The 12,994-nt window shown below is 40.2% G+C and overlaps 1 protein-coding gene across 9 annotated transcripts in view; it reads left to right on the top strand.

Annotated features, from left to right (window-relative positions):
- The first annotated feature begins 2,951 nt into the window (after window positions 1-2,951).
- The window catches only part of ARID1B (AT-rich interaction domain 1B), a 551,542-nt gene continuing 541,499 nt past the window's right edge, over window positions 2,952-12,994 (top strand). For 6 of the 9 annotated variants that reach the window (XM_078155065.1, XM_078155067.1, XM_078155064.1 and 3 more), the window contains exon 1: window positions 2,953-5,064. In XM_078155065.1, coding sequence (XP_078011191.1) covers window positions 3,106-5,064 — 1,959 coding nt within the window. In that variant the 5' untranslated portion in view covers window positions 2,953-3,105. Of the gene's footprint in view, window positions 5,065-12,994 lie in introns of all 9 variants that reach the window. The other 3 variants (XM_078155060.1, XM_078155061.1, XM_078155059.1) reach the window with 1 other exon arrangement.

Genomic DNA, 12,994 nt, shown 5'->3' with positions numbered 1-12,994 from the left:
TACAAACTTCTCGATCTCCCCCCCCCTTTCATGATTTGTCTACACGAAATGCTTTTTTCCCCCCCTAGAAAAGAGTCAATAGTAACTTTGTGACTCATTTTCCCTCAGAGTTAGTTATGAAAACAAGCCACAAAGTATGGGTAATATAATTTGGATTGCTTTTGATACATTTTATCAGATTTTTAACATTTAAAAAAATGATTATATGTACATATCTCCAGTGTGAGCATAAATGTCTAAAAATATAAATATGTAATGGATTTTTATAATATATGTATGCACATAAACATATACATAGGGACATATATTTACATTTGCATATGAAAGACTTTTAAAAATTCAACTTACGGTATAATGTGTATAATTAGTATGTACCTGAATATAGAAAAGAAGAAAATCCAGGAAAAAATGTCAAAAAGGCACAGCAACAAAGATGTAGTATTCTCTTGGCAAAAGCTGATGAATGATTTGGCATGAATTCATCTTACAATTCTGTTATTCTCTCTTCTACAAGATGATATACCTCCCCCTTTCCAGTGGTTTGCATAGAATTGTAATTTGTTGTTTCTACAGTCTATAATGACCCTTGGGTATGCACCTGATTCCCCCCCTCCAACAATTACTCACCAATTTTTTCCACTATCGTTTTCTATTAGTCATGTAACGTATTTACACTTGGTCAAACAAACAAAAATAAGTAGTGTAGCTGAAATAAACTGGAATACTTTTATGTACAACTGAAGAATTAGGGATCTTATGATAAGTAAATCCTATGGAATTGTAAAGTATGCTCATAGTTTTTAAGGCAGAAAGAGAAATCCAAAAAAACATTTCATGGTGGTTACATGGTATTTATTGCTAGTTTTAGAGTAGTATAATTTTATATTACCTAATGAAACTTGTAGTTTTAAACACTCTCTTCCTACCAGTGCCTTAGTACAGTTGTGCTCTTTCTCGCCTCAATGTCATGATATTCAGATTATCCCCAAGCTATAAAACAATTATGGTCCTTTTCCTGAGAACAGGGCATGAAGTATTTGTATTAATCTGTGTTTAGATGGTCTTCTTATGGAAACTCGTGGCTGTCTGATTTTGCTTCTCTGCAAAAATAACTTTTGTTTCACGTCATTGAGCATGGAATTGATATTAAGATGAGTATTTTACACATTCTCTTTGGAAACATGACCAAAGGTGCCACAAAGATGTTCTGATTGAGGATGAGTGCGAGCTGGTGCTGTTATGACTGGCAGTTAAACTTTCTTCTAAAAGTGGTTTGGATCATACATACAACACAACCCAACTTAATTATTTCCCTTTAAGGGGTGGAGATAAAAGTGCCCAGGAGAAATATAGATAAGACCTGACAAATTTCTTTCTAAAACAATTTCAGATTTGGGTGCTTGTTCTTGTGAACAGCAATATGTGAATGTATGGAAAATATATGTACACACATGTGTACATATAGAAATACACATGAGCATACCCATGCATGTATACACACATGCAGACCCACATATCTAGGGGAACAGCTATGTAAAATGTAGACATGCATTTACGTATACATATGTGTGGACTGTGGAAAAACAAGTATGCAATGTGAACACAAGGAAATACATGTGTATATGTAGAAACGCACACACGTATATATAATATGCATATGAATATATGGAAACACATATACATACATGTGTATTTGTGGGTATATGTCCCCACGTGGGTACAGGAATTTATTTTTTGTTGATGACCTTGCATACAAATATAAGATGCTCCATAAACAATGATTATATTAATAATAAAATCTTTGGGGAGGATGTGGGCAGTTAGTAATCAAACATTTATTGAGCACTTACTGTTTACAGAGCACTATCAGTTTAGGACAGAGAGGTATACTGTGCGATTATAAAATAAATATATGGTACCCCATTGCAAACCTGCAGAAAATTCATTAATCCGTCTCATCTTGTAGTTTGAATAAAGTTGTAGAAATTATGCTGACTGACTTCAAACCAATGCACAATGGGTTAACATTCTGCAAATTACATAATGAATTCTGAAATAGCTAATGCTCCCCCCCATTGCCCAAATATTTTTATTTTTAGTCAGCTCAATGTAACCTTTGAGCCAGACAGACAACTTTGTTCCCCAATCCGTCTCTTTCTTTTGTCTGCCAGTCAGACCCGTTTTCCACCTTTGTATCGTTCCTTTTAAACATGAAAACAAACACATTAATGCCTAGTTGGCAGGGAAACAGATGCAAAAGGGGAGAGTGCAGGCCCCTTTTGCCCCACGCTGTTGCATTAGAAGCGGCTGCTGAGCTTGGTAGAAAAGCCTCCCCGGTCCGTGCCTGCGCGGGTGAGTCTCCGCCGTGTGCCACCGCTAGAGCAGCCGGAGGAGACGGGAGAAGGTAGTTAGAGCTCTGGAGGGAGTGGTGGTGATGGTGGTGCTGGAAGGGGGGGGGCGAGGGGGGAGGGAGAAGTCCAGTCCGCGTTTTGCAAGTGCACAGGAGTAATCAGAGAGAAGTGGATAATAGTTGTTAGAGCTCTCTCTCCTCTCTCTCTCATGCCATGCTGGGCCAGATAGGCTCAGTCAGACGTGTATTTACCCATATCCGGGTTAGAGAGGAAAAGAAAAAAAAGTTTCATTTAAACCTGAACTAAAAACTTTCAACATGAAATCCCACAGCATGAACAGGCATAGATACCGTAAGATATTATATTTCTAATCTCAATCCAGGACTTTGGGAGGGGGGGGAAGGGGGAGGGTATGGGGGGATGTTTTTATTTTATTTGGGGGTATGTGGACTAGACACTGAGAGTGGCTGTTTATTAAAAAAGTGTTTTTATTGTTTTCTCCCTCCCTCTCTCTCTCCCCCTCCCCTTTCTTTTGTTTTATTTTTCTTTTTTTGTTTTTTTTTGGGGGGTGGGGGGGGGGATTGGGGGGACACATTTGACTCGCGATGTTGCAATGATCATGGCCGCGCAAGTAGCATCAGCCCCGGCGGGTGCGGACCACAGTGATCGGGGCACCCCGCTCTGCGTCCGTAGCCGGCTCACTTGACCCAGGATCTCCCGGCGGGGGAGAGCCGGAGCGGCAGGACCGGGATCCATGCTAGGGGTCGGCGGCGATGGGACTAGCGGCGGCGGCGGCTTGAATAATGTAGCTCCCCACCACCTCCACCACCATAATGAACTGAACATGGCCAATAATGCGAGCTCTGCCGCCGCCGCCGCCGCCGCCGCCGCCGCCGCGGCTGCCAGTAATAATAATACGAAGAGCAGCAGCGGCGGCGGCGGCGGCAGCAGCAGCAGCGGCAGCGGCAGCAGCTCGTCCGAGGCGGTTCTGAAGGAAGGTGGGAACGCCGCGGTCTTATCCTCCTCCTCCTCCTCTTCCTCCTCCTCCTCTTCGTCTGCCCCGGCCATGGAGACGGGGCTGCTCCCCAACCACAAACTGAAAAACGTTGGCGATCCCCCCGCTGCACCTCCCCACCACCAGCAGCACCACCATCATGCCCACCACCACCACCACCACCACCATCCTCACCATCTCCTCCACCACCACCATGCACTACAGCAACAGCTAAATCAATTCCAGCAGCAGCAGCAGCAACAACATCCAATTTCCAACAACAACAACAGCCTCGTCGTCGTCGTCGGCGGCGGCAGCAACAACGGAGCGGGGGGCAGCGGCGCTGCTGCTGCTGCTGCTGCTTCTGCTGCTGCTGCTGCTTCTGCTCAGCCCAGTCCTGACATGGAGCCCCAGCAACATGGAGGAGGCAAAGACGGTGTTTTGGGAAATCAGGCCGAGACCCAAGCGCAGCAGTTGCTGAGCAAGTCAGGCGAGGAGGAAGAGCTCCCGACTAAAATGGGGGAGCAGATGGGCGGCCGGTACGAGCACCCCAGCCTGGGAGCTTTGGGCGCGCAGCAGCAGCAGCAGCAGCAGCAACAGCAGCAGCAGCAGCAACAGCAGCAGCAGCAACAGCAGCAGCAGCAGCAGCAGCAGCCGCCCCAAAGCACCGGGAACGGCAGCGGCGGCGGCGGCGGTAGCGGCGGCAATGGTAGCCTCGGCAGCGGTGGCAGCGGCAGCGGCGGCCCCTCCGCATCGGTGGGGGTCTCGGAGTTTAATAATTACTATGGCAGCGCTCCCCCTGCGAGCGGCGGCACAGGCAGCCGAGCCGGGCCTTGCTTTGATCAACATGGCGGACAACAAAGCCCCGGGATGGGGATGATGCACCCGGCCGCCGCCGCTGCCGGGCCCCCCAACAGCATGGACCCCTTGCAAAACTCCCACGAAGGCTACCCCAACAGCCAGTACAACCATTATCCCGGCTACGGCCGGCCCGGCGCGGGAGGCGGAGGAGGCGGTGGCAGCGGCGGCGGCGGTGGCGGCGGTGCTGGAGGAGGAGGAGGAGGAGGAGGAGGAGGAGGAGGAGGAGGAGGTAGTGGAGTAGGAGGAGGAGGAGGAGGAGGAGCAGGAGCGGGAGCAGGAGCAGTGGCGGCGGCGGCCGCAGCGGCGGCAGCAGCAGCAGCAGCGGGAGGCGGCGGCTATGGGGGCTCGTCCTCGGGCTATGGGGTGCTGAGCTCCCCCCGGCAGCAGGGCAGCAGCATGATGATGGGCCCGGGAGGCGGCGGCGGCGGCGGAGGAGGAGGAGGAGGCGGCGGAGGCGGCGGCGGCGGCGGCGGGGCTGCTAGCCTGGGCAAGGCTGCCGCTGCTGCCAGTTCTGCCGCGGGAGGGTTTCAGCGCTTTGCCGGGCAGAACCAGCACCCTTCTGGGGCCACGCCGACCCTCAATCAGCTGCTGACTTCCCCGAGCCCTATGATGAGGAGCTACGGCAGCAGCTACCCCGATTACAGCGGCAACCCCAATGCCCCAGGCCAGCAGCAGTCCCAGGCGCAGGGAGCGGCGGGGGCAGCTCCAGGAAGCCAGCAGGCAGCAGCGGGCATGGGCATGGGCAAAGATCTGGGCTCCCAGTATGGAACTGCAAACCCCGGCTGGGCAGCGGCACAACAAAGAAATCATCCAGCTATGAGCCCTGGAAACACTGGACAGACCATTAACAGATCCCAGGTAACTACTAGAAAAAACCGGGGCCTTCTTCTAGGGTTTGGAATACACCTAAATCCGTGGGCAAGGTTTAGTTAGTTTCTTTCTAATTTACTTTTTTCCCCCGTCTCTTCCCCCCCTCCCCCCCGAGAGGGAGGCGGGGGTAGATTCCCAAAGCCATTTTAACTCCTAGCTGCCTCACTAGAAAATGTTTGGTAACACAATGTCTGACTCCGATTAGTCCAGGGGCATTAGAAGGTGGTTTCACGGAAGAAATAACAGCTATTTTATTTACACAATTGATTAACACGTTATTCCACCCCTTTAGCTTTGTATTATAAAAATGGAAAGGAACAACAAGGCTGTAGAAAGCAGTGGGGACGACTGAAATGGCTTTTGTAACAAATCGTGTTTTTAAAAGCCAGTAAATTCTAAAAGTGGATCTCTTCACTAAGCTTGTCTATTAAATGCTTTGATCCAGTAAAGCATGAACAGTTCTTTCTTTCTGACTTGTTTGCCCACATTAGCCTTGCTTTGCTCATAAGGCTAAAAGTTAGAAATTGTGAGAAAAATAGGCTTGTTTTTTGACAATCGAAGTATTTCTTATAGTTGTGAACACCTTACGTGATTAGCGTGGAGTTGCTTTTGATTTCATTTTGACTTTCAATGTTTGGTAACACAAATTCCAAATTTCAGCTAGGTGGATGCGAAATATATTAAAATATTTTATGTTACATAACATAAATAATGAAATCCACAATTTGTTACGTAGGTTTCTTGAAACCTGTAATTTTAAAAGACGTACTGACCTCAAAGGGCTACGTTTCTAATGAGTTGTACTTGTTTTGATCATTGAATATACATATATTTGATGTGCTTAATACAGTAATAAGATATCAGATCAGTAGGAAATGGATCATTTTGGAACCTGTTTATATGGATTTCCTTTGGGGGGGTGGTTTTTTTTTCCCCCCAGCCAAATCGTAGGTTGATTAGGAAGCGTCCTGCACACTTGCTGTTCTTGCTAGCAGACTGAGTCTAAAGACTGACTTGATCTCCTTTGCAAGGTTTGGAATTTGAATTGTGGAGGTAAACTGGCTGTAATAGTCTCCAGACAGCTGCCTCTGAGTTGACATCTAATCTGCCATCTGATTGGCTCCCCTCTTCACCATTGGGCATTTAGCACTGCTGATGTAAATAGAAGTGCTGAGCAGTACAGTCACAAAAATTCTTGCAACAAATAATAACTGAGCAGTATTACTAGCAGATGCAAGGTTGAATACTGTTAGAAGTTTATATTATAAGGACTAATATTCATAAATGGGGGGATTAAATGAATATTAACAGAAATAGTATGCTGTTTGCATTAAGGAAAAAAATAGCTTTGGTGACTTTGTATTATGTGCATTGCTATTATCATGAAATTTAATTTTGGAGAAGTGGAATTTTAATAAGAAAATACTTTTTGAGAATGTGTGAATGTTAAAGCAGTCCATATATTTACTTTTTACCCTTTTAGTAAATTGAGCTGAATCACATAAGATTTTTATATCGAGAGAATTTGGCTTAATCAGATTTTAGTCTTTGAAGATGTAGCAACACTGGAGGTATAATTTCAGTTGCCTTCATAATTGATTATTTTACACGTGTTCTCTTACCTGCTTCACTGTTTAATAACAAAAGTTTTTATTTGAGTGTTTGTGCAGGAGTAGTTTGGGGTGACAAGTAAATGTACAACAAATATAGACACAAAACCTTTTGTAAAAATAACATGCTAAGAGTGAAAAGTAATAGCCATTCGACTGAGTTTAAAAAAAAACACATTATTTTTTGTGTGGATCTTCTCCATTGGAAGTACTCTTTTTCTGTTTTAAGGACCCCCCCCCCAAAAAAAGAGCAGAAAGCACTGGGAGTTGGTTTTCATCTGATTATTTTGGTATGTCAGATAACTTGAGCTTTTTTTAAAAAATTAAATTGCTTACAGGATAGTTTAGGGAAACAACACTGCATAGTGTATTTCCTTTCACTTTTTCTTCTTTGGACAGTTTAATCTTATTTACATCAGATTCTAATAAAAAAATATAAGTACCATTGCATACAATTTTAATTTTACCCAGTTGAAGTCAGTAAAAAAGGAATATATTTGAAGAAAGATAGTCATCAGAGTGAGTGAGATAGACTGATCTTAATAAATAACGGTGAGAACTTTTGACACGCTAAACGTTGATATCCACAGCCTATATATCTTCATAGGAATATTTTACTTTGCTAGCATATATTTTCTTTATTCTTGATGGGGAAATAGAAATTTCAAGGATAATAACTTTTCCCACTCCCTTTCAATGAGATTTTTACAGATAAAAAGGTTGTATGGTGTTTCATGGATATAATCTCATAAAAGCAAGCTGACAAAGCAAATCTGTTTTTAAAGAGATAGCTTAAAATTTACAGCTTTTGGAAGCTAGAAACAGTTGTACTGTAATAGAGACAGATGTAGGTACATGTTACTTCTGAGTACTATTCATGGCAGAAATTACAAGTATTTTATTTTTATTGGAATGAAAATAAATTCATTGCCTATCTCTTGGGAATACTTTAAAAATTATATGTGGATATATATGTTTATTATGCACAAATTCACACTGAAAATATATTTATGGCATTATGACTTGTCTCCTGGTTACAGATTTCTTTTAAGGGTGTCTTTTAAGGACTCTGGCAGGGACTGCTCTTTAGTATTTCACATGGTAGTTACAAGAAGTCATTTGTCATACTATACATATGTTATAAAATATATTAAGCTAAGTTATATTATGATGAAAATTTCTTTTGGCTTCTAATTGGTACTTTAGTTTCATTTTTGTTTTTAGCAAAATGATTTTGTTCAATGGCATATCTTTTTGTGCTTGGTAGATGTTTCTGGGAGATATCTTTTTTTTTTAAGGAAGTAAATTAGGACTTTTTTCTGTTTAATCATATTAATTTCTTGGATTTCTGTGTGAGAAACTGGATTGACCAGTTTCCATAAATGTGCTTATGTCTTCATCCATATAGCTAAGATTTGTGTGTCATCTATATTTGTCTTGCATTTAATTAATGCTAATTCAACTTTAGTTTTATAAAACATAACATGAATCAAAAGGAAATTTGCTTTGCTCACCCCATCATTTGCCTTCATTTCTTCTTACTTCCCATTCCTTCCCACCTAGAAATAAAGGTCAGCAGTGGGTGGGTTACAATGAGTGAAACTCTGAGCTGAGGACATTTGCCTATTGGTGGATACCTATAAATAAATAGGTTTAGGTGAAAAGATTTCCACCACTAATCCTCTCAGTTCTCCAGTTAAATATTAGACTTATTGTGACATAGTCAATTCTATAAAGAACTTTTTGTGCTTTTATTTTTCAATCAATCAACATACATTTTTTATTTCTTGGTGCAGAGAAAAGGAGTTGATACTATTTGTGGTACTTAACCCTCTCCCCAAAATTTAAGTTGACATAATATGAGAAGTTATTCAGCACAACCTGCCTAGGATAACAGCTATTTCTGGGTCGTTTAATTTTGAGTAAGTGATGTCACTAGCAGATTTTTTCTTTTGATTTTGACCTTTTCAGTCACATAGCACGAATATTTAGGCACTAAATTCCAGGGAACTTAGGATTTCATCTACATCAGGAAATCTTAATTTTTATTTTAGTCTCCTTTTTGAATTTGTAGCAGAGTAGTTTGTGCTGGAGCTAATTTTTCTCAAATTCAAGTTACCAAAATAGAAATAATTTCAAAAACCTGTGGATAGAATAATAACTTTACCTAGGTCTCATGCTGAATACTATCACTAATGCAGATGTCCTTTAAATGGGTTTATTATCTTTACTAATGTTAATGCAATTGATATTCAGTCTTGTATGGAAATCTTTGAAAATGATTACTTGCAATTGACATATTCAGTCTTGTATAGAAATCTTTGAAAATGATAACTATCTCAAAACATGTGATCAAATGTATATTAAGACAATTGGGTTTCAGGTCAGATTTTAACAGGCGTATTTTTAATAGGCATCTTGGAATAGATTTGTACTTTTACTTCTAGTTTTATCCCTTCTTTCTAATTAACAATATTTGGGGACAAATAAAGGTAATTTTTTTGGCTCTTGACCTTAGTAACCAACACAAGTCATGATATTAAAGGACCATGTATAACAGGAAAAAAAAATATTCAATCTATTTTATTACTCTGCCTACTTCCACTAGGAAGATAATGGGTTAATCAATAATTGTGTAACTCTACTAAATGTTGCTACTTAGTTACAAGATGATTTTAGGGATCTGAACTACAGTTCATTAATGTTAGAGTTGGTATTTGCCTTTCCCCACCTGTCCACAAGCTTTTATCACTCCTGCACTAGAGTTTTGACAGCTGAACAGTTAATGGGGTGGATGGTGCTTTGATCCAAATTTGTGGGAAGGAGGACTCAATGCCCCACCTGTGCATCATTTTCATTTTCAGATGTGTGTAGATTTGTAAATTTGGGGTTGCTAGCAGGTGTTGGACAGAACTGTCTTATGTTACTTAAAACAACAAATTTATGGAGGATACGGCTGCATATTAACAACACTGAACATCTGAGTAATTTTGCTAATGCTGAAGTTTTCAGTATGGATGTTGTAAAGCTGCCTATGGCATAAAAAGAAGAGATCTGTAGCTATACTTAAGGCCACATAAATGTCTTCAGTATTTTTGGACACGAGTATGCAGTCTCAGACATTTCAGTGCCTGTTCAAATGGGCCATTTATCAGAAGATTTTTTTTTAAAGCAGATTCTCTGTGGATATGTAAAGCAGTGTTACCACACTTGCTGGGGATGTATGCTTAAGGCTTGAGAATCCCAGGCTGTAGCTCCCTGTAGTGTTGAGATGTAAGTAGTAGGCAGAACTGCTAACTAACCAGAACATATTTTTGCATTGTAGATATAAGCATTTTATACAGTATTGCTTTTCCAATATAGGGGCTATTTACATAAAAGTAATTTTGTGTGTGTTTGTGGGGGTTGGTTTGGGAATTTGAATAAATTATAATTTTAAATTTCTGGTATACCTTTGTGATTTAACAAATCATTTAAAATTTATAAAATAAAATTGGGGATTGAGGGAGTGGATTTATTTTATTTTATTTTATTTGCCCAATGGTGAAATCTTAATGGGATCTCTTTTGGAGATGACTCCTCAGAAGGGGGTTATCCTGTTATTTTTATTTTATGTATCAATGTTGTTATTCTGTGACTGAATTAAGTATATGAAACCTGCATAAATTCACATGGTATCTTTTCTCTATACTTATGTCCAGCAAATTTTGGTTATTTTCTATCTTTAAAAAGCAGAGAGTAATTGTACAACTTGTCTGATTCTTGTAAATAGGGTTTTCATAAGCGCTTGAAACTTTGTTGTGCTTGAGGTCTAATCTTAAAAGAAACATAAGTTATTTCATCAAATGGCTGATTTTGTTGGTGGCAAGGTAATTTCCTCCACTTCATTGGGTCAGAGACCCCTCTACAACCCCCCTTTAAAAAGTCAGCACCTTGCAGCCAGCTTGGGGAAGAGCCTTACCCAACTTGGTCAGGACTCAAAGCCTTTCACATTTGGAAGGATCTGCCTGAGCTTGGGATCTGTAAGAATAGCTTTCAACTCCAGAAGCCCCTCAGTTCCTGATGAAGCATCATAGTAAGTCTAGTGGAGGACTCTTAAAAGGTAGTTTTTAAAATATAGCCTCTCATCTTTAACTTAGTGAAAATGGGAATAAATATTTCTAAGAAACTTTAGGTGTTGTTGTTAAACCATCTTCAGACATGTTTTACAATAATTTCTCTGCATGGTAGAGACCTTAAGAGTATCTGTTTAATATATATGTATATATGTGTGTATATATGTGTGTATATATATATATATATATAATATATATATATATGTGTGTGTGTGTGTGTGTGTGTGTGTGTGTGTGTATATATGTATATATAGGCCAGATGGAAGAAATTAACCATTTCCTTGAATGGTGTTATTACAGAGCTGGGTCCCCCTTAATTTGGGCATATTCTGTATATAAATGCTGATTCTTAACTCCATTAATAAAATTACGTGGATGGCAGCAGAATCTGGAATACATATATCACTGCAAGGCAATCGTTTCGAATTAAACTAAGATTCTGCCTCTGCTGACATTCTTTTGTAAGAGATGCTTTTCAGTATCTCATTTGGGGCCTTGATAAAAGCAGGGTCTCGAGAACCAGACAGGAAGTCGTTCCTTATGAGATGACTCTGGAAAGGAAGCCTTATTTGATGAAGATCTAGAAGAAAATCCTAAAGCCCAATGCCACTTTTATTTCCTTGTAATGGGATACTGGAAAAAAGTCTTTTTTCCTTCCCAGTCTTCATGTTTCATCCTAATGATATGAGCTGTTAACATATGTAATAGGCAGAATAATTTGCTTTCATAATCAAGAACCTTTTTCCTCCCCAGTAACAAATTCCTTAACTTCTTTCAGAGGAAACAGTAGCATAGTAAATGGTCTTCATTTTCACTTCGAAGAAGCTCAAGATCTCTTAGGGAAGCAGCACAAATTTTTCATAATTAATTGGTGCTCTATATTGGTGTGCTATAAATCAAAGGGTCATGTTGCTGCCACTGTATTTTGTTGAAAGTTTAAGAGATCTTGTCTTTTGAATCTGTTTGCGGAAGCTGCAGAAAACCATGAGATTTAGTAGAAAAAAAACCTTGTGTGATTGAATCATTAAAGTGTTTACTGCCAACCCTCCTCCTCCTTTCATTTATTTCCTCTCACTGTCTGCCATTTATTTAGGTTTTTCTAACTTTTTTTAAAAAATAATTTTCATGTTTTTGTGTGACTTGGATATATTGGTACATGTATCTATGCGCTTTCTCTTTTTCTGTATTTTCATGTTACTTCCTTTTTCCCACAGTTTTTTCTTTTTCCTCTCTTTCCCAGCTCCTTTTTCGTGGTTTTTGGTTTTTGAAAAACTGTAGGAATGCTTTGCATATAGAAGGCTACTAAAAGATGACTGGTTTCCTAACTTTAAAAAATTGGAGCTTCAAAGGGACTCTTACTTAGATTCAAGTCAGTTTTCTCTGTTGAATATATTCTTTGTGTAAAACATTGGCATGCTATTTTAGTTGCTGGTGGGGCAGAAATGCAGGCCTGTCTTTACACTGTCAGATATGTGCATCAAATTTAAAACTATTTGCCACAGTGAGTATGAAGAAAATAAACTATTTCTGAGAGTCTGTACTTTAAAAGATTATTTCTTTCAATGTAAACAGTCCTTTTTGCCTTCATAGCTGGGAGGCAGGCATAGGCTTAATAAATGTCCATACTGAGATGATTGATCAGCAAGCTTAGTTACATTTATATACTCAAGTCTATATTGGGTATTGCCAGTGCCAGAAAGGTTTCTTCAAAAAGAAAGTATTGGATATGGAATAAGTGAGACTTGGATTCAAATCCTGCCCCTCACCAGCTGTGTGACCTTGGGCTAGTTCCAAGAATCGATGAATCTTTGGAATTGCTTCTCTGTATGGTTTGCAAGCAGCATATGCAAGTTAGACAGCTAAATGGAATAATCGTACTGCAAATAGGTATGTTTTATAATGTGTAATGCAGATTCCTCACCTGCAAAATGGGCTAATAGTTCCTCTAATACCTATCTCATAGTCTTGTTTGAGGCTTAAATGCTGTAATATATATAAAAGACTTTTCAAATTTTTAAAGTGCTCTACATGTGGTTTTTGCTGTTATTCAGTATGAAGAGTTTCTAAGTAGGCATTTAATCAAAGCTTTCTTGAGCTTCTACTAAATTGTTTTAGTTAGAATTGGCTCATTTGAATGATTTATGATTAGCAATCAAGTTGATGTATATTATATATCCTATTTTATTTTGGGGG

This window comes from Phascolarctos cinereus, unplaced genomic scaffold, assembly GCF_003287225.1.
Source record: "Phascolarctos cinereus isolate Bilbo 61053 unplaced genomic scaffold, phaCin_HiC Scaffold_5;HRSCAF=322, whole genome shotgun sequence".
Lineage (NCBI taxonomy): Eukaryota > Metazoa > Chordata > Mammalia > Diprotodontia > Phascolarctidae > Phascolarctos > Phascolarctos cinereus.
The sequence above is the reverse complement of the archived record's forward strand: the minus strand, read 5'-3'. Positions and strand labels throughout refer to the sequence as shown.